The sequence below is a fragment of the Rattus norvegicus genome, chromosome 12 (assembly GCF_036323735.1).
Source record: "Rattus norvegicus strain BN/NHsdMcwi chromosome 12, GRCr8, whole genome shotgun sequence".
In the NCBI taxonomy this organism is placed as follows: Eukaryota; Metazoa; Chordata; class Mammalia; order Rodentia; family Muridae; genus Rattus; species Rattus norvegicus.
The window spans coordinates 4,912,963-4,934,750 of record NC_086030.1 but is presented as its reverse complement, the minus strand read 5'-3'; the positions used below and the strand labels follow the sequence as shown (position 1 = coordinate 4,934,750).

The 21,788-nt window shown below is 44.2% G+C and overlaps 1 protein-coding gene and 1 non-coding gene across 9 annotated transcripts in view; one reads left to right on the top strand and one right to left on the bottom strand.

The window, feature by feature from the left end:
• Positions 1-21,788, bottom strand: part of Brca2 (BRCA2, DNA repair associated) — a 44,249-nt gene that overhangs the window by 4,590 nt on the left and 17,871 nt on the right. For 2 of the 8 annotated variants that reach the window (XR_005491644.2, XM_039089540.2), the window contains exons 12-26: positions 20,956-21,051; positions 18,748-18,817; positions 17,818-18,146; positions 15,789-15,970; positions 14,268-14,455; positions 13,568-13,738; positions 11,965-12,319; positions 10,722-10,877; positions 10,502-10,646; positions 9,320-9,441; positions 7,507-7,789; positions 7,117-7,280; positions 6,885-7,023; positions 1,003-1,244; positions 227-385 (exon numbers count right to left, since the gene is read on the bottom strand). Coding sequence is in view for 7 of the 8 variants with exons in the window: in XM_039089540.2 (XP_038945468.1) it covers positions 227-385; positions 1,003-1,244; positions 6,885-7,023; positions 7,117-7,280; positions 7,507-7,789; positions 9,320-9,441; positions 10,502-10,646; positions 10,722-10,877; positions 11,965-12,319; positions 13,568-13,738; positions 14,268-14,455; positions 15,789-15,970; positions 17,818-18,146; positions 18,748-18,817; positions 20,956-21,051 (2,801 nt within the window). In the remaining variant the exon portion in view is untranslated. Of the gene's footprint in view, positions 1-226; positions 386-1,002; positions 1,245-6,884; positions 7,024-7,116; positions 7,281-7,506; positions 7,790-9,319; positions 9,442-10,501; positions 10,647-10,721; positions 10,878-11,964; positions 12,320-13,567; positions 13,739-14,267; positions 14,456-15,788; positions 15,971-17,817; positions 18,147-18,747; positions 18,818-20,955; positions 21,052-21,788 lie in introns of those variants that run through there. The other 6 variants (XM_017598372.3, NM_031542.2, XM_039089541.2 and 3 more) reach the window with 5 other exon arrangements.
• LOC120096086 (U4 spliceosomal RNA) lies at positions 19,291-19,431 on the top strand. The gene has a single exon (XR_005492123.1). It is a non-coding gene; the product is annotated as a U4 spliceosomal RNA (small nuclear RNA).

The window sequence follows — 21,788 nt, the reverse complement described above, 5'->3', positions numbered from 1 at the left end:
AGCAACAGCTGTGGGCCAGCTTTTCTAGCAATAGGAACAGGCAAAGGACTTTGCAAGCACATGCTCTCACAGTGCTAACAACAGAGTTTGTTCCTGGTTTTATATTCATACTTCCACAGATAACATACAGTAGCTACGGCAAGCTAACCACGGGTTAGGTGCAGTTTAGTTCCACTGTAGGTCTGCTAGGATACTGGAAACATGCCTTAGCGCCATCCTAACTTACCGGTAACTGACCTCCTGAAGCAAGGTCTGAAGCAGAGCAAGTGGAGGCTGGGTAGGGTTCTCGGGTGGGGTCTTTGTTCGGGGTGGACCACTTTGGACTGTCTCCCTTCAGCACCTGTATAAGCTTCTTTTCTGCCTCCTTGTAAAATGTGTCGATGTTCTAAGAGAATAAATTGAAAAAGCCTGCCTTGAGTTGATAATTCATACATTTGTGTTCTCAGAAAGTGTTTTCTTTCAGAAATAAAACATTTAGAACAGGGGTTGGGGATTTAGCTCAGTGGTAGAGCGCTTGCCTAAGGAAGCGCAAGGCCCTGGGTTCAGTCCCCAGCTCCGAAAAAAAAAAAAAAACCATTTAGAACAGAATGGAAGAATGAGACACATTTTTGCTTGTTTGTTCTTTAGCTAGGGTCTTTCTCTATCCTTCTATCCTTCCTTCCTATCTATCTATCTATCTATCTATCTATCTATCTATCTATCTATCTATCTATCTATCTATCTATCTATCTATCTGGGGTGTGTGGTGTGTGTGTTTGTATGGCCTATGGCCTGGTGCTCACTGTATAGCCAAAGCTGGCACTGACGCTATGGACCTGCAGGCATGTGCCACCACACCTGGTGAGACACTAAAATTCGACAGCAACTGTTAAGCACATAGATGGGGTAAGGGGAAGGGTGTGTGTGTGTGTGTGTGTGCACACGAACACTCATGTGTGGAATCACTGGGTTGAAAGTCTCTCCAGGCAGCTGTTGGTCCAGCTTCCAAGTCCCTAATCTCACCTCAATAGCATGCTTCATGTTCGTGACCCTCTCCTGAAAGTGGGCCTCCTTTGGACTGGCAGAGAATACGGAAAAGTTCCCAGCAAATAAAGTTGGCACTCGTGACGTGGACTCCGGCCGCCACTGGAGGTTGCTCGCAGCAATAAGCACACGTGGCTTTATGTCTTCATTAAGGTCTATTCCAAATTTCACCACTAATAAATGAAGGCACTCGTCTGACAAGTAGACCAAAGGAGCAAGACCTAGGGTGAAAATGCCGTCATCATCATCTTTCCGACTGCTAGGACACCGATATACACAGGCCTTCTAAAATGACCCATTACTTAAGGTGTTCAAGTTCAATGCCAGACACTCCGAGGCCTCGGGGCAGAACATACTCAGGCGGTTGCTCAGGAGAGTGCACACGGGACCATCGTTCTGGGGAAAGCATTGGCACTGCCTAGCAAAGCTACGGACCTCTTACCCTTCCCCTCAGTGCTCCTAGTTCTGCACCCTCCTGCAGACTGATGCCCAGTGACAGTGAGTGCAAGTGAGCAAGGGCACGGCAGCAGCTGCACCAGGTCACTCACTAGAGCGCTGTCTGAGACTATGACTTCCTGGAAGCAACCCTCATCGGCTCTCACTCTGGGGAGTAACGTTACACCCACACAAGGGCTTCCTGGGCAGCTGTGAAAAGAAGGAAGCGAACCACTCGGCAGTGCTAACCAGCTCTCCAGAAAGACTAGTGTCTCCCTGCACGGCAGGAAGGGGACAGACAGAATGCATACACAAGTCTACTGCTCCGAGCCAAGAATGAGGAAGGCTGAACGGAATAGATGAAGTCTGGAGAGGCAGACTCAGGATCGAGTTCCTCAGGAAGGAATGATACTTCTTCAAGCACTTCTGTATGGCCCTGACTCTTATAATCAGTAACAGACCTTAGTTTTACTTGTTTGTTTTTGGTTTTTCAAGACAGGGTTTCTCTGTGTAGCCCTGGCTGTCCTGGAACTCATTCTACAGACCAGGCTGGCCTTGAACTCATGGAGATCAGCCTGCCTCTTACTCCTGAGTACTGGGACTAAAGGCATGCACCCTTCCCCCAATCTGTAGACCTTAAGTTTCCCCATCTACTTCCCACTAAAGAGGAACCAGATTGGATTCAGGACTGTAGCACAGATCACAGATGAACTGGCAGCACCTTGTGTTGTCAAAATGTAAAGAACTGTTTAGAAAGTGAAGGGGGCTTACTGAGAACTACGGGTGGCCTGCACCTGGGCAGCCCCAGGATGTACTTAGGCCAGGCTCTCCCACTGGACGGGGCAGGCCTGTGAGGTAACAAGGGTAATGGTTTCTTGACCTTTTGAATTTCTACCTTCCACATACTGACCTCAGTGGATGGATGACTTTGTTCCCCGTTCAGCAAGGAAACAAAAGCAATCAGAAGAGGTCTATGCAAGTGTCTACCTCTCCATAACTCCCGCATTGGTGGCCCTGTCTAAGTACTTTTGCTTGTCTGTTGGCTCTGACTTTTCTCATCAGAGTGGGTTCAGGATGTCCTGTGCTGACTGCCCAGGGTCAGCCTTTACTCCCCTCCTTAGCCTCTTCAGCATGCACTGTGCCCTCAGTGTGCAGGAACACTTTACCTGAAACCTCTTCTCTTGATCATGATTCTAACCACCACTTTCTTTTCATTCCCTTTAAATAAGTGATGAATCAGAGAAAGATTTGACAGAATGAATCAAAGATAGGATATGCTCAACTCTCACAAGAACAGACAGGAAAGAGGCTGGAGCAGAACAGGGAGAGACGAGAGAAAGAGGCAAGCAACAGTTTTATAGAGAGGAGCTAGACAGAGGGAGAGTGTCTGTGTGTGTGTGTGTGCGTGTTTTACCAGAACAGTTTTACAGAGACAGATTACAGAGGGAACAAGCTAGACACAGGTAAAGACAGAACCAGCCAGAGAATAAGAAGGAGCCAGGAGATTAGAACAGATTGCCAGAGTTAGTTTGAAGCCAAGCAGAGCCATTTAGTCAGAGGCCGAGAGAAGCTTCTGTCAGCTTGACTCTGTCAGCTTAGAGAGGAGTTTGGCTTGGAACAGTGGAGTTGGACCAGCTAGCCATTATTCAGAAAGAACTAAAAAGGGTGAGCAGCTTATTCAGCAGTGAGCCTCCCAGACAACTAAGAAACCTTTACACCAGACACTCAGGAAACAGCCATACCCGCTCTCCCAAATTCTCTCCTCATTGTGCTCAGTCAGCCAGTCTCTCCATGGAAAGGGCTCTGCCACAGTGCCAAAGCCAACCACCAAGTCTTGGTCCTCACCTCACACTTGGGCAGTTTAGTCATACACACAGCAATGCACTTCTTCAACATACTGTATGTGCTCCTTAGCACTCGCCCACCTCTCGGACCTCTCCCATGCATTCACTGCTTCCTTTCTGTGTGCTCCATTCCTGATACTTCGTGTCAAAACAGAGTCCCGTCTCTTCTTGTCCACTCAGAGCCAATGCACTCAGTCCCATGGCTTTGCATCTCTCTGGCATACCGATTCTACTGAGATCTGCATCTTTAGCTCTGACTACCACTGGAGTGATATCTGCTCTGAAGTTCACGTCTGCTTAGAAGCTTCCCATGCAGTTGACACACCAGTGGCAACTCGTACTCCCCTCTTGTTATCAAGTCTTCTCTATTCAGCAAGCGGCAGTCCCAGTCTTCCACAGCTCCGGACACCTGCACTGTCCCCACCTTCAGAGGGTAACCAGAGCCTGTCTGCTGCTCTTCTGTCTACGTCATCATCCTGTCCTGCCTACACTGTCTCCAGGGCATCCTCCTGGGGTCCTGTTTGTACCCATGCCATCTATACTGTACTTTCAATGGGAAAAGGTCCTCTCTTCCCATCACCGTTTAAATAAAAGTTAAAATATAGATCAGGGAGCCATCAAGATGGCTCAGTGTGTAGAGGTGATTGCTGTGTAACCCTGATAGTCCCAGTTCAACCCCCAGACCCTACATCCAGGCATACAGAAAGAGCCACCTCCATAGAGCTGACTTGCCTGCTGACCTCTGCACATGTGCCACACATAATAATCAACACAAAATTTAAAGTAAATCCAAGAGCCCTCCAACCTGGTTCTTCTGTGCCTCTCTCACTCTCCGCCAAAGCGTGCAGCCTCCCAGGGACTCTCCCCAGCTTTTACAGGCTTCTCTTTCAGTTTTGTCCGGTCCAACACAAACGCTAATGAGGTCTTTTCTGAAACTGTCTAAAATGGCAGCCTAGTGTCAGCTCTCTGTCCCCACCTTGTCCTTTCTGATGTCATTCCTTCCCTTTGGCCCTCTGCTGTTTTGTTTGTCCCCTCCCCACCTCCCACCAGAGTGCTCCCAGGAAGGAATTCTTCTCTGCTGTGCACCTGGCATGGAACAGTTACTCAACAGACACTGAGAAGAAAGCTGCGGACAAAGGGGACGTCCCAACTGAGAGGCTGGGGCGCCTGCTCCCAGGAAGATGTGCACCACTGCTGCCTTCACACAGGTTAACTCAGAAGACAAGGATGCTCTGGCTAAGCTCGTGAAAGCTGTGAGGACCAATTATAATGACAGATGTGACGAGATCCACTGTCACTGGGGAGGCAACGTCCTAGGTCCTAAGTCTGTGGCTAAGCAATGCCAAGCTGGAAAAGGCAAAGGCTAAAGAACTCAAACTAAACTGGTTTAAATGTATACATTTTCTGTATATAATTACAAAATTGTCTTCCAAAAAAAAAAAGAAAAGAAAAGAAAAAAAGAAAGAAAGTCTAGTTGAGGGGCAGACAAAGTGATGAATTGGAGAAAGTTCTGACAGAATGAGTCAGAGACAGGCTATTCCCAACTCTCATAAGGAAAGGAAAAGACAGGTCGCAGAGTGAACAAGCTAGACCTAGATGAAGACAGAAGGAGCCAGAGAATGAGAACAGATTGAGAAAGTTAGTATGAGGTCAAGAAGGGCAATTCAGTCAAGAGGCTGAGAGAAGAGCCAGAGTAAATCAGTCAGCTTGGAGAGGAGTTGAAGCAGCCGCCAGAGATCAGAAAGACCTAGAAACGGTGAGCTTATTCAGCAGTAAGTCTGAGGCCTAGATAGGATTGTACGGAGACTAGAAGATTCCAGGACTATCCTGGGTTAGCAGACAGAGGCAGTAAGCCTCAGAGATGACAATTATTACAGGAGAACAGAAGTTATTTTTATCGAGTGCCAAGGACGACAGCTATGCTAAAGGAAGAACATGGGTTTGGGAGAGGAGTAGACACTGTTCCGTTTAGGAAAGGCCTCTTTCAAGGCTACACTTGACCAGCAACATGAAGGCACAAAAAGCCAGCATGGCGGTCTTTAGGAACAGTGGGAACAAGTGATATAACAGCAAGGACACATCACACGGGTACAGTGCAATGAGGGAGAGCGAGGAGCTAAACAAGACATGGAAGGCATGAACCTACAGAGGGCTACTGGCTGGACGTCGGTGAAAAGGGAGGAGGGAGCTCTGTAGATAAAATGCACAATACAACAGGGAGGGGCGGGGGTACTGTCAACATCTGCCAAGTAGTGTGAGCCCAGCTGTGATCCCCAGAACTACAGAATAAAACTAATACATAAATGCATAAGAGAGACGAATCCAGTCAAGATGTTGGAGAATATTAAAAGCTTAAGAGATAAGGGGTTGGAATGTTCCACTAATAGGTCAGATAAGAATTATTTGGTTATGGGGCTGGGGATTTAGCTCAGTGGTAGAGCGCTTACCTAGGAAGCGCAAGGCCCTGGGTTCGGTCCCCAGCTCCGAAAAAAAGAACCAAAAAAAAAAAAAAAAAAAATCACATTACAAAGTTAAATAGCACAAAATAGAATACAAGCTGTTCTCCTGAAATTCTGTTGAATTGTTTTTATCAAGAAAGAAGGCAGCTGGGCTATGGTGGTGCACGCCTTTAACCCCAACTCCCAGGAGGCAGAGGCAGGAGGATCTCTGAGTTGAGCCCAGCCTGGTCTACAGAGCAAGTTCCAGGACAGTCAGGAGTACACAGGGAAACCCTGTTTGGTTTTGTTTTTTGTTTTTTGTTTTGTTTTGTTTTTTTTTGAAACCCTGTCTTGAAAAACCAAAAGAAAGGAAGAGAGGGAGGGAAGGAGGAAGAAAAGGAGGGAGGGAAGGGGAGGAGGGAGGGAGGGGAGGAGGGAGGGAGGGACAAAGAAAGGGTGCTAAAGGCTATCAGGATGGCTCTATGGGTAAAGGGCTGGATTTCAAGCCTAATATCTTTTTTTTAAATTAGTTAATTTATTTATGAGCACACTGTAGCTGTCTTCAGACACACCAGAAGAGGGCATCCAGTCTCATTACAGATGGTTGTGAGCCACCATGTGGTTGCTGGGGTTTGAACTCAGGACCTCTGGAAGAGCAGTCAGTGCTCCTAACCGCTGAGCCATCTCTCCGGCCCCAAGCCTAATATCTCGAGTTTGATCTCTGGGCCCCACTGAAGAAGAGCGCTGACTCCTATAGGTTGTCCCCTGACCTCCACGTAAGTGCAGGAACACCCACACATGTACAGAAAAATGCGCACAAGTGGGTACAAAGATTCCTTCCCCCACTACTTATCAAGTCTCTCAGCGAAGCTCCCCTAGTTATTAGTTTAAAGGCTTTTTTCCTGGATGGTGGTGGCACATCTTTAATCCCAGCACTCAGGAGGCAGAGGTAGGTAGATCTTTGAGTTCACTGCCAACCTAGTCCATAGAGTGACTACAGCCAGGGCTACACAAAGAAACCCTGTGTCGGAAAATAAACCAAAACAAAAGTGAAACCAAACCAGAACAAAAAACCCCCAATTTAAAAAGGCAATGTTTTTCAAGAGAACCAATGAAAAGCTACATCAGATACGCTGTACGTTACCTATTGGTTTTACAACAGAAACTACAACTCCTACTACATCCACTTCAGAACAAGGTGGCTGGAAGGCTGGATCTGACAGTTTGCTGAAGGGAAGGAGCTCCCTGGGCTGGTAAAGCTGGAGCAGGGTCTCACTGGAAACCTACAGGAAGCAGAACAAAGAGTCGGCAAACTGAGACTGTGAAGAGAGCTCTGCAATGATCAAGGTGGAGAACGAGTAAGGGGAGGCGCGGACCGGCAGCTGTTGATACTGAGTTCTCTTTGTGGCTGTTAACTGGATGCTGGGCCACTCAAATTTATTCTTCGATTTTGACACCGAAAGATGATAGATTCTGTATCTCTGTCCTTCTGTTAACAGGGAGGGCAAGTCTGAAGATGGACGCCAGATACTCAACAGAGCTGTTCAGAAGAGAGGGACACGCTGGTGACCATTCACTGAAACATGGCAATTACAAAGACCCAAGGCTCCCTGCTCTGTGGGTGCTCAAAGCCTGTTTTAACTCATTTGATTTTACATCAATTTCAGTTTGTCATTTGGAAGATCACTTTTTAATTTAACAAACTGGATTTAAACACACACACACACACACACACACACACACACACACACGACTTGCATACTGACCTGATTTTTCTCTTTTCTTGTAGCTTGTAACACGAAGCTTCCACACAGTTGAGACGTCCCTTGATAAACCCTCTTCTTTCTCAGCGGCCTCCAGGGCCTTCCGGAACTCTGACTGGATCCGCGCTTGTTTCTTATCGCTCAGCATTTGTCTGTAGTTGTTCAAGGCTCTCAGCTGCTCTTCGCTGAAACAAGTCTGTGGGCATTTGACACACTGAGACACAGCAGACGCAGCAGCAGTCCTGCCCACCCTAGCAGGGCGGCCTCCCGTGAGAGCAGAGTAGACCTGAGCGAGGGTGCGGGTCATTATTCAGCCTAAAACACACAATGCTCTAGGGACCTCAAACTACCTGAGTCCCTGTGACACATTTCCCTAGGGCTAAGCCAAACACTGAACACTAAGTGCAGCACACCTACATTTCAAATGGGCACTAACAGAATGACAGATTTGTGCCTGGAAAATGTCACTTGACCTTCACAGTGTTGGAGCTGCTGAAAGTGAGGTAGAGAGAATCAATAACTACCCAGTTGACATAGGAGAGGCTGGCTCAATGCCTTTTATCCTTGTCTCCTGTTAATAAACTTAATTAAAAAATGATTTATTTATTTTGTGCATTGGTGTTTTACCTACATCTATGTCTGTGTGAGGGTGTCAAATCACTTGAAGCTAGATCACAGTTTTGAGCTGCCATGTGGGTGCTGGGAATTGAACATGGGTCCTCTGGAGGAGCAGCAAGCACTCTTAACTGCTGAGCCATCTCTGCAGCCCAATAAACTTAATTTAATAATAATTTAATTTACTAGTTCCTCCTTAGAACAGCAGATGTAATTTTTAGAAGTTTTTGGCATATTCATTTATTTAATGTGTGCATGTGCATCTGTGGCTACAGGCAGTTGTGAGTGGCCTAACAGGAGCACTGGGAACTTTGCCAGGAGCTCTGAGCATTCACAAATTTTGCTGTGTGTCTTAGGCGTACAACTTGCCATTCTGCTGCTTAGTCCCCAGAATGCTTGGGACATAGACCCATGCCACACGGTGGGCTAGAAAGCAAGTTTTGCCTGCATTTAAAAAGAAAATTATAGGGGTTGGGGATTTAGCTCAGTGGTAAAGCGCTTGCCTAGGAAGCGCAAGGCCCTGGGTTCGGTCCCCAGCTCCGAAAAAAAGAACCAAAAAAAAAAAAAAAAAAAAAAAAGAAAGAAAATTATAGTATCTGGGTGCAGTGTTGTACAGCTTCAGTCCCAGTATTCAGGAGGCAGACACAGGCAGATCTCTGAGTTCAAGGCCAGTCTGGTCTACAGAGCAAGTTCTAGGACAGCCAGGGCTAAAAGAAGAAACCCCGCTTCAAAAACAAACAAACAAAACAAAAAAACCAGGGGTTGGGTTGGGGATTTAGCTCAGTGGTAGAGCGCTTGCCTAGCAAGTGCAAGGCCCTGGGTTCGGTCCCCAGCTCCGAAAAAAAGAAAAAAAAAAAGACAAGAAACCATGAAAAATATAGTATTTGAGTGTGTTTAAGTCAGAATGAAACTGGAAGGAGCTGGTTCTCTGCTTGTACCCTTTGGGTCCCAGGGATTGAACTCAGGCTGTCAGGCTTGGCAGCCGGAGCCTTTACCAGCTGGCCTTCTCTCCAGTCTTTTGCCTGCACATTAATCTATGCTTATGTAATACATGGAACTCACAAACTCTTTCATTCTCTACATGATGCAGATTCAACAACTTGCCACAGAAATCCTTCTGAAAGGCTTGCTATAATGGCCAGCAGGGCAAGAGCTTCCCAGAGGGCTGGGGACCAAGGCTCGTCATCTGGCTCTTCCTCACCTCCAGGTGCTCTGGGTCTGATGCATCCTGCACTGCTGCATAGAGCTCTGCACCGTCCTGCAGAGCGTGGACCTGCTGCCGTGTGAGTGCCCGGGACAGCACACGCCGCTGGGCTATGTCTTCTGCAGGAGGAAAGCATCATTGATTGGTTGGACCCAAAACTTGGGAGTGAAAATATAAAGTCAAGCAATAGCACCCAAAGGAGGGAGGTCAGACTATAAAGAGCCACACAGAGCAGCAGGACTGTCACCAAGTCTAACAGTGGGGTCTGATCCCTGGAACCCACAAGGTAGGACAGAACCAATTTACACATTGTCCCTGACTTCTGTACATGCACAAAAAGAAAACATTGAAAAGAAACAAACAAACAGCTATCTACTAATAGTTTCCTTTAAGAAGAGGAGAGAGAAGAGGAGAGAGAGGAGGATGAGGAGCAGCAGCAGCAGCAGACGATGAAGAGACGAAGACTATTGCAGTCACAGTTAAAGCACCATAGGCAGGGGTTTATTTGTAACTTGTACCTTAAACAACTTATTTCTCATATTGATCCATTTATTCATGAAAATGATATACTCTAATGTGTATTTTAAATAAGTTAGATAGTAGAAGTCCAATCTATGTTTTAAAAACGTGCTTTGAGTTTGTGTGTTTGTATGAAAGCGTGATACTCACATGTAGTGTCACAGGATCCCCTGGAACTGGAGTCATGGGTGGTTGTGGGCGGTGCAAACTGAACTCGGGTCCTCTCCAGGACCAGAAAGCACTGTCAGCTGCTGGCTCACCCCTCCAGCCCTATTCTTTCTACAGGTATGCATGTAACATAACTAGGAAAGGTCTGAGGAAACACATGAACACACAATCTTCTGTGACACAAGGGGAGACACCTGTCACTTTTCACTGTCTCAGTGACCTCTGGACCTAAGGACTCAATGACAGTTGGGATCAGTTCAGTTTTTAATCTCTTTGTATGTGTGGTATTTTTTAAGTTAAAAAAAAATTCAGGGGTTGGGGATTTTGCTCAGCGGTAAAGCGCTTGCCTAGCAAGCGCAAGGCCCTGGGTTTAGTCCCCAGCTCCGGAAAAAAAAAAAAATTCAGAATTTTTAAAAAAGCAATTATTGATGAGAACTCATGTAATTATAAAACACTAAGAAATAATGATTTGTAAGGCGAAGTCCATCTTACCTTCATGCTCTTTAAGCTCTGTGTGGACTTTGGTGAACAAGGCCTCTAGTTTCTTCTGCTGGGCCTCTGCAAATCTCAGCGCTTCCTTCTCCTCCTCTCTCTCATTACGAAATATGTACGATCCAGACACCGTCTTCTCCACCCACTGACAATGCATTAAAAACATTCAGATCCTCGCCAAAGAAAGGGATTCCATGGTAAGCTTGAAAGGGCACCATACCTGTAGAGGGTACACTCTCTGAACGATGACATCCACACAACCAACATTTCCTCCATCACTGAACAGTGAGGACAAGGGCAGAGGGAAGGGCCTGGGGTCATGAAAGAACCCCAGCTTGCTGTGCCAGCGAGCAGGCCGCGTGCTGTTTGCAGAAATCTGTACAAATAAAAGAGGAAGTCAACTCTGAAGTTAAACACAGGCAGGTCGGCACATATGCAATCTCAGCCCTAGAGAGGCAGAGGCAGGGAGATCTCTGAGTTCAGGGCCAGCCTGGTTTAGAGAATGAGTTCCAGGACAAAAAAAAAAAAAAGTTAAATACAAATTGAATTCTACTCTACAACTTTTTTTCATTCTTTTGGGATGTTTTAAGAATAGTGTGTGTGTGTGTGTGTGTGTGTGTGTGTGTGTGTGTGTGTGTGTATAAGGTGCTAAAGAGATGGTTCAGCAGTTTAAAGCACTGGCTGCTCTTGGAGAGGATCTGGGTTCAATTCTTAGCAACCACACAACCACACGGACGCTCACAACTCTGATCCAATTCCCTCTCCTGGCCTCTGAGGGAAGTGCCTGCATATGGTGCAGAGGCTGGAGAACAGAAATAAATAAACTAAAACATAAAGCTTTTAAAAAAAATCTCAAAGGATGATTGATAAAGGCAAAAAAAGTGAGTAAGCAAAAACTGTACAGAGGGAAAACTACTTCAACGTAATGCATTTCTCACAACTATTTCTACTGTAGGGCTTCGGGTGTAATCTACTGCAGTGCACCTGCCCAGCACGTGCATGTGTGTGTGCGAGCATACACACTCACAATACACTCCTGCTACAGAGGACCACTGATATAGAAAAATAGGTGAGGGGTGGGAGATGGCTTAATTGGTAGAGGTCTTGCCGGAACTCATGAGGTTCTGAGTCCTAGCAGCAGAACACCTGGGAAAATGCCAGGAATGTCAGTATGAACTTGTAATTCCAGGGCTGGGAGGAGGAGACAGAGGTACAGATCCCTAAACTCAATTCTGGTCCAGACTAACTCTTGTTGATTAACCCCAAGTACATTTAGCTCAAGAAGTAGCTCTGCTCTCCCAGCAGAAACCATTAGAGAAACTTGCTTCTTACGTTACTAGTACAGCGTCAAGAATGCTATCCTTTACGATGGACATAAACATACCATCTTAGGTAGATTACCTCTCTCGAATAAGGGAGTCATAGGCTGGTCCTTGCCCACAGCGTACAGTGATTTAACTTACCTTTAGCCTAAGGGAGTCTGGGGCTTCCAGAGGTGCACAGGCATCGGGAGAGCCCACCAGCTCTGCTCCCTGAGTAATGATCTTCTGACCCACAGTGAGTCTCCCACTCTTTACGAGAGCCAGGAGTGGAGGGTCTAGCTGGGCCTTGACAGCATACCACCCATCTGTGAGTTCGATCGTGTCTACTTTGTTACTGTCCTCACTGCTAGCTTTACTGCCTGAAGTTTCAGACACATTTGTGCTTAGTGAAATGATATCAGAAACACAGAGGACAAGCGTTTTTGCTGCTGTATCATCCCTTTCCAGTATCTTCTTGAGAGCTGATCTGCTGCTATTGTCAATTTCCACATCGTATCTGAAAAGGAAACGGAAATGCTGATTCTAGGAACTGTACCCCTGGGGTCTCACTGCAAATAAAACCAGTGAATACTTGAGAAATAATGAAGTTAGTTCATCAGGCACACAACACGGCAGTCAGGAGAGCTTGTGGTACTACCACGAGGACAGTTTAGATCCCAGTGCACACATAACAAAGTGAGTGCAGAGTACGTGCCTGTAACTCCACCTCTGAGGTCACCAGAGACAGAGAGGTAGATGGGGACTTGATTCCATACTAGCCAAGAAAATGGGGGCTCTAAGTTCAGAGAGAGCGACCCCGCCTCAAAGGAATAGCAGAGTGCTAGTGGAGGACACCAGGGCCTCTTCTGGTCTCCGTGCATGCACACAGGAGTGCACATCCACACACACTCACAAATAAATAAATAAGCAAATATTTTTAATAATTAGTTCATTAAGCCAGGCATGCCTTTAGTCCCAGCACTCAGGAGACAGAGGCAAGGGGATCTCTTGACTTCAAGGCCAGCCTGGTATACAAAGTCAATTCTAGAATAGCAGGGCTACACAGAGAAATCCTGTCTCAAAAAACAAAAAAGTTCATTTTTATCACAAAAAAGATAATTTTTAAGATTTTTAGCTAGAACACAGATTGAAAACCAACCAAAGAACATGCAGGGGCTGGACCTAGACCACCTGCACATTTGTAGATGAGCAGCTTGGTCTTGATGTGGGATCTCTAACAATTGGAGCAGGGGCTGTCTCTGACTCTGTTGCCTGCCACTGGATCCCCTTCCCCTAACTGGGCTGCCTGGTTGGGCCTCAGTGAGAGAGGAAGGGCTTAGTCCTGCTGGGACTAGATGTCCCAGGATGGGGTGGTACCCAAGGTGGGCTTCCCCTTCTCTGAGGGAGAGGTACTTGTAAGAGAGGGACTGGGAAGAGGGGAACTGTAATCAGGATGTAAAATGAATCAAAAAATAAATTACTGAAAGCAAAGAATTCAGCTATACATATACTGTTTCTATTGTTAAAATAAAAGCACAAAAGGCAAAAAAAGTTTTACTGACAATCTTTAAATACTGGATTAAATTCACATGTTAAAGGGGTAAAGAGGGGTGGGGGAAGAGGGGCACAGGCTGGTGAACACTGATTTGCCTTAAGTGGGGCCTGTCACTCACAACTGGTTCACACACCACCCTTGATATAGAATCCAGGAGCTACACAGGAAACTACAGATTGAAAGACACTCAATGCCATCCATTCGACTTGCCTGTATTTTAGTTGAAGCAGCACTCGCTCTGGGTTTAGACATCTATTCGCGAATTCCTTAGGAAAAGCAAATTCCATAGCTGCCAGTTTCCATACAATCCACCTGTAGTGGTTAGAGACCCAGACGCTAGAAATCAGCTTTGGATCCACACCTGGAGTGTCACACAGAGCCCTGAGCAGAGAAATAGACAATCAATAAAAACTCAGAACAGTATCGGATGCTACAACTGTCACTACTCCTGTGTGAACTCATGCAGTAAGCCTGTGTGAGTATATGTCGGTAAGGTGATGTACAACTTCTAAGTTGTTGAATCTAAGTACTGAGATTTTCTGATTATATTACTGACATTTATATATTTCTGTTTAAATTTTAGTGCTTATAATTTTAAATTTTATGAAAATATACAGTGAAAGAGGAAATGACACAAATGAGGGAATATCATAAGGCAAACTCAAGTGAATTTTCTACCATAATGTATAAAAATGTAACAGTTTAAAGAGAACAAAAAAATACACTTCAAAGTCCCAGAATAAGTCACATTCGATTTTCAGAAGATTTCAAAGAATGTGTAGCAAAATATACTTTAATAAAAGATTCCAGATTAAAAAAAAGACTAGCAACTTTTAGCTTAAGAGCCGTAAGGAAAGGAGGAGGGAGAGCAAATACATAAGTCAACATAAAATCTGTGTCCACACAGCACCTGTAAAATTCTTCTTTCCCAGCCTTCCCGTCATCGGAGGGGATTAGCCATCCACCATCTGCCAACCGAAAGCCTTTGCCAGCGCACAGAGCTTCTTTACCAAAGTGATCCTCAATGGCAAACTGAAAATACTCAGCGTTTTTGCTGTTAACGCTTATGCATGCTTTAGAAACGCCATACATATAGAGCTGTAAGAAAACAATAGGAAAATCCGACAGTAAATACAAGCCAAATACAGACCTAGAATACAAACAAAACTGAACTTACCCAGAACTAAAATAGTCACTGACCCGGAGTATAACCCAATGATAAAGTGGTACTTAGCATGTGAAAAATCACTGAGTATGAAACACACATGCATACACACACACACACACACACACACAACACACGATATACAAAGCTACACAGACCCCCTCTGTACTAAAAGCATGTTTGTAAACTGCTCATGTGTTCGAGAGTTGGTTACACTTTTCTTTTTTTTTTTGGTTCTTTTTTTCGGAGCTGAGGACCGAACCCAGGGCCTTGCGCTTCCTAGGTAAGTGCTCTGCCACTGAGCTAAATCCCCAACCCCTACACTTTTCATTTGCTCTTGTATCTTCCTGTTGTTAACTCTGCCACAAGAAGGCACTGTGGGAACAAGCAGATAGGCAGTGTTCGCCTTCTCCAGTGGAAGGCTGTGCTCTTCAGCAGTCCACATACTAAAGCTGAGTGAAACACAGATTACCACGGCCCCTGCACCAGGCAGACATCTAAATCCACCAAGTGCTCCATGTTTTTAAGCTACTACATTGTACAAATAACAGATGCTAATAATTTTCTTTTAGAGCCCAGAAGTTAAAGTGCAGGGTCCCACCAGGTGTTTGCTCTCACCCAAGCATGAGCAACCAAGTGTCCTTCCCTTCGGGCAGTGGCTCGGGTCAGACCTGTGTGTTGGAGCACGACTCTTCTGTTCAAATTAGGTGAGTCCGGGTGTTTTCTCTGGGCTGTTACTTAACCCTCTCTGCGCATTAGCCCTCTCGCCTGACAAAATGGTAATGCACTTCTCACAGGAGGCTGTGAGTCTGAAGCCATTGGTAACTGAGGCATGTGAGGCTAGCTCTAGGATGAGTGTCCAGTGCATCAAAGCTTCAACACACTCTGTTAGCGTCACTGCTGTCACTTCCAGCCTTCTGCTCAGGAACATTCTACCAAACAGTAATGTTTTCACTAGAATCAGATATCAGAACCTCCAAAAGCAGTCACTCACACCTTGACTCAAGGCTGATTAGACTCCCCTAGTGCCTAGCTCAGAGCACTTTCGCCATCAAGAAAGTGAGACTGGAGCACAAGCAGCAGTTCTGCAGCACAGATAAGGCAGGTAAAGGTAAGGGAGGACAAGCCTGGCAGAGGGGGAGGCCCCTCTAGACGGATGAGGAAGCAGGATCCCGTATCCTCTGGTCAGCAGTCATCATTCTTTGAACAAGACAACTTGCAGACTCTGGCTAACAGCACGAGGTTTCCCTCAGGATCACAGTGTACCTGCTTAGGAGAACAGGCAGAAGGAACGCTGTCTCCTACTGCGGCCTGCAGAGAAATCCGGGGCAGGGTGGATGATTTTGTAAGATACAGACTGCCTGGCTGCGGACAGAGATGATGCCTTTCTTTGTTTTTAATTCGTATATCCTGTAGGTCTCTGGCATTCTGAAGGCTTGACATTAAATCTGTTAAAGGATGGTTTACAAAAGTGAAGCAAACAGAGCTGGTGGCTGGCACACAACTTTAGTCTCACACTCGGGGGGTGGGAGGAGGGGAGAGACAGGAGGACCTCTGAAAGTTCTAGACCAGCCTGATCTATAGAGAGGGAACGGTCTCAAAGAAACAACTAAAATAATGTATTTACTGCTGGGTGGTGCATAACTTTAGTCCCAGAACTCAGGAGGCAGAGGCGGGCGGGTCTCTGAGTTTGAGGCCAGACTTATCTACAAAGCAAATTCCAGGACAGCCAGGGATATAAACCGTGTCTCTGCACTCCCCCCCTCCCCCCACCAAGAGGCACAGCCTGTTTTATGAAAGATGTCTATCAATTTGTTCCCATGACTTCATAGCTGGGTTTATACAGTTCCCACAGGAAGCCGTTTTGGTCTTTTTGCTTTTTTTTTTTTTTTGAAACAGGGTCTTGCTATGCTATGTAGCCCATGCTAGCCTGGAACTCACATAGCGCCTGACTCACTTTTCACTAGTGGCATCACAGGCCTGAGCACATCACGCCTGGACTTGCACCACCATTACATTTGTCTTGTGCATGCCTGTGTATGTGTGTGCACACACATGTATGTGAAGGCCAGAGATTAACATGGAGTATTTTAACCCAACACTCTCTACTTGGAGACAGGGTCTCTGACTGAATCCAGATCTCACCAATTTGACCAAGCTGGTTGTGCAGACAGCTTTAGGAATCCTCCTGCTTCAGCCTCCTTAGCATCAGAGTTAGATGTGTGTACTATACGCTTGGATTTTACATGGGTGCTAGAGATCTGAACTCAAGTCTTTGTGCTTGCACAACAAGAACTTTATCCTCTCAAACAGTCCCAATCCTGACTTTTAACAAAAACAAAACCAGAAGAAAAGTCACATTTCTTTCTTTGAAATAAATCATTAAAACAATTTGAACCTAATCTTTGGCTTCAAAATCTGAAAGGTTAATAAAGGTCTGGGGCTGGAGAGACGGCTCAGTGGTTACGAGCACTGGCTGCTTTTTTAGAGGTTCTGAATTCAATTCCCAGCACCCACATGGTGGCTCACAACCATCTGTGATGGGATCTGATACCCTCTTTTGGTGTGTCTGAAGACAGGGCATTTATGTACTTACAATACATAAATAAATAAATCTTAAAAAAAGGTTCTGAAATTATCACCACAAAAAGGAGAAAATATTGAGGAAAACATACAGTATAACTCTCTAGTCTAGTGGTTCTTAACCTGTGGATTATGACTCCTTTGAAGCTTGAAGGACCCTTTCAGAGGGGTCACCTAAGACCCTTGGAAAACAAACATTTACAATTCCTAACAGTAGCCAAATTACAGTTATAAACTAGAAACAAAAATAGTTTTCTGGGGGTTGGGGATTTAGCTCAGTGGTAGCCCTGGGTTCGGTCCCCAGCTCCAAAAAAAAAAAAAAGAAAAAAGAAAAAAAATAGTTTTCTGGTTGGGGGTCAGCACAGCGTGAAGAACTGTACTAAAGTGTTGCAGCATTGGGAAGGTTGAGAACCAATGCTCTCTCTAATCAAAAGGTGAAAAGTAGGACCAGTAGATGGCCCAGCAGGTAAAAGTGCTTTGTGCACAAGCCTGATGACCCGAGTTCAAATCCCAGAATGCAGGCTGGAAGGAGAAAACCAACTCCCCAAAGTTGTCTTCCATGTGTGCAGCGGCTCAGGCACCTGTACACACACAGAAACCGATTTTAAAAATCGTTATAAAAAGATAAAAACCATGTCAAACAAATGCTACATAATACCCGAAGACTTCTCACGGCCTGTGAAAATTCTAGTAGCCTCCTGAGAGTAGTCACCTTTGTTAAACTGAGGAAAGTCACTGTCGTTCCCATCTTCACTGACTCCATCTGCGCTCTTTTGGTTTTTTCCCTCCAAATTAACATTCTTGCTATCAAAATGTTCATCTCTGTGAAACCGTGATTTCACCTTGAAAGGTGGGACAAAGACTTTGGTGGATTTGTCTGAGACTGAGTGTCTGGTCCTTTCAGATCTTAGGGCAGAAACTGTAGGATTGCTTGAAGACTTTCCCACAGCTGAGTGTCTTGAAGGATGCCCCTTAGACTGAAGTCCTTGAGCAGGTGAGGTAACATGTGGGCTCTGGGTTTCTTGCCTTTCTTTACTTGAGCTGCATTGGAGAGAGAGTACTTAAGTATGCTCGCCTGGCAACAAATATACATACACGCTCTGTGTGTGTGTGTGTTTAGAGACAGGATCTGGTTTTCTAGTTTGCTCGTGAGTGTTTATATCACAGGATGATACTACAGCATCCAAAGCTGTTGTTACTCCTTACATGAATCCCAGTCGTTGACGTCACAGCCTTCCTCCCACAGGAGCCCCTTAACTGCATGCTCCCAGTGTGGCCTCCTGCTCTGCACCACTCACTCCTGCCCACTGCAGGGGATTTGCTTGCTAGTAACTCAGTCTTCTCTGGAGCCTCACGTCCACTCCGATCCACCTATCTTGCTTTTCTTTCTTCCAAAGAGTTAGACCTTTTCTAGCACACATTTCTTTCTTTCTTTTTTTTTTTTCTTTTTCTTTTTTTCGGAGCTGGGGACAGAACCCAGGGCCTTGCGCTTGCTAGGCAAACTCTCTACCACTGAGCTAAATCCCTAACCCCACTAGCACACATTTCTAATTCATTCTAAATGAGTTAGAGTTATTAACTTTAAAAAAAAGAAAAAACACCTTTTTCTGATGTTATACTAAGATTTTAAAAAAAGTCTTACCAGAAGGGTCCACAGGTAACCGGCTCTAAAGACATGTGGTGTGTGAACAATCGTCTGTCTTTTATTGTGCCTAAAAAAATCCCACACTATAATATTAGTGAAAAGTAAGAGGTTTTAGTTGCCATTTCTCTTTATTATACATTACTGTAAATGTTCACAAAATTTTGTTAGACACTGAAGTTTTCAATACACATAATGGACATTTAATAAATAATTACCAGGCATACTGAACTTGCAAACTAATTATAACTATAAGCAAAATAACCGACATTTCAAACCTCAGAGAAATCAGTTTTAAATTTAGTCCTGGTGTTAGTAACAGTCAGTGTAATTATCATCTCTGAAGTTAGCTTTTACGAAGGTTCAGAAGCAAAGCTTTTGATAGTATTTATTCTGAATTTGTATTATGGCTATTAGACCTGCAGTTTGTCCACTAATTAGGGATTAACTGAATAAACCAGGATACAGCTGCTTGAGTGAGTATTATGCAACCATGCAAATGAGTAAGAAAGATATTTACATATTCATTAAGCAGCATTCCCTAGCTTTGGTAATTGGCAGTGTTAAAGCCAGTGAGGTTTATCTGAGGTGCAATTATAGCTAATTGAAAACTTTCTCCAATACCCTGCCACGATGACTTTAAATATAGTTGGGATTGGCAATTTTTGACGGTTTCTATAGAAACTGTTAAAAAAAAAAAAAAAAGCAAGCATGCACAGAGATAGTATAGAATGTTTATAAAGATAAACTGCAAACCATGGAGTAAAAGGTAGGAAAATTGGAGAATAGCCTGGAGTGTGCCTAGGGTGGATTTAAGACATCTCCAAGTATAACTTTCTACAGCATTTATGAATGAGTTATGCAAACACTTTGTTTGCTCCAATGTAAGATTAAAGAATAAGAAACCAGAGGCTGGAGAGACGGCTCAGCACTAGCTGCTCTTGCAGAGGACCAGGGTTCAATTTCCAGAACCTACATGGTGGGTCACAACTGTCTCCAGTTACAGGGGGACCCAATGTCTTCTGGTTGCCACACAGCAGGCACATGCATGGTACACATACATACATGCAGGCAAAATACAAATACACATAAAATAAAATACGAAAATCCTAAAGCCGGAAACAAATAAATGTAACCTATCCATTCTGCACATGCAGAGTTATTCTGACAGGAAAACACAGCACAATGATACTTCTTTTAAGGATTTGTAAGATCAAGAATTCTTTTCATAAATGTATTTTATTACTTTGTGTGCATGAGTGTTTTGCCCACATGTAGGTCTGTGAACCACATATAGGTCTGGTGTCTGAGGAGGTGAGGAACCTCCATGTGGATGCTGGGAACTTAAACCTGGATCCTCTCCAAGAACAAGAAGTGCTCTTAATCACTAAGCCAACTCCCCAGACACAGAATTCTTATGTGAATTTGAACCAACTATCTCTACTCTACAGGAAGGTGATTCTAAGGGTGGTCTAAGTGCCCATAAGGATCTTATAAGGCCCCGCCATCAGCACTGTTATGTGTACACATGTTCACTGTACAAGAGCACATCTGTACAGCTTGTATATCTGCCTATAGAAGTCATAATCATCTTGAAACAATTTATTTTCACAGTTAGGCTGACACAGAGTAGCTACTCTTTTGCCACAGGATTATCATGGGTACTTGAGAAGATAAGCACTATCAGTTACTCAGATTTGGGTATTCAGCAGTTTTTTGTTTTTTTATTAGAATCAATTTTACTTATAATTGTACAAGTATTGGACAGAGACACACTGTCTTGAAAAACAGACAGACAGACAAACGTTAAAGAAATTAAAAGGAAAGTCAAAAGGCAAGGGAGAAAGAGGCAAGGCATCATGTATATGTAGTAAGTTGGAGAAATGTGTCAAACCATGAGAAATGCCCACCTCATTTGGTAGCAGCAATCATGTGACTTAGAAAAGATGGACTTTGATGAAATGCTGAAGGTCATTTACCACTCTCATTAAGCCTAAAGTCACTACTTCATAAGCATCTTATGACTCTGTAATTACAGCTTTTTCAGTGCCCTAGCAGGCATCATGGATGAACCATCCACATACCAAATACACCAAAAGTTTAACATTTAAACCTTTCTGTACACACAAATGAACCGAGAGAGGAAAGTGTAAGAGTATCATGCAGAGTACTTGTTCAGAGAAAAAATATGAATAAAAACAAATTTACCATCTGGAGTGCTTTTTGAAGGCGTTAAGGATTTTCCTTTACTTTCTATTATCCTGTCAAATTCATTTAATAAGCTCCTTTTAATTGGGGGTTGTCCTAAAAAGAAAGTCCCATACATATTTATAATTATACCAGTTTTACCTTTTAAGCCTAGATTTCCCTTTTAATAACTAAAGTACTGGCTTATACATGGTAAGCAATAAAATAAAACAAAAGAAAACCCCACAGATTAAGTCGTATAAAGTTAAATTTGTTCATACAGAATGTGACGTGTATAATATTTGATGAAGTAAACCTGTTTCTGGCAGGATGGCTTATAATAAGCTGACTTCCAGACAGCTCACTCCACAGTATGGTGGGGTTAGACAAGAAGATTCAATATTTAAAGATTCTTTTTAGCCTGAAACACTACCAAAACACACTCACTATGGATTAACCTAATAGTTTCACTAAGTCATTAGACATACATTTGAATGAGAAATTAGAATATAGTCCAATAGTATTAAAAGAAGTACATGAGATCAGAGAGATGGCTCAGTGGTTAAGGGCACTAATATTCTCCCAGAGGAACTAGAACTAATATTCTCCCAGAACCCACGTGGCAGCTTGCTACTTTTTGTAACACCTGTTCTTGGAGATCTAATACCCTCTTTTGTTGACACCAGGCATGCACATGGTATAAAGATATACATACAGGAAAATCATCCATGTATAAAAAGAATTCTGAAAACGAGTAGGACAGTATTTACTATTAAACTATGTTTAGAATATTTGTGAAGGAAGCAAGCAAATACTAAGTTCTCTGCCTAGGTGAGTAACATGTCAGGTTCAAT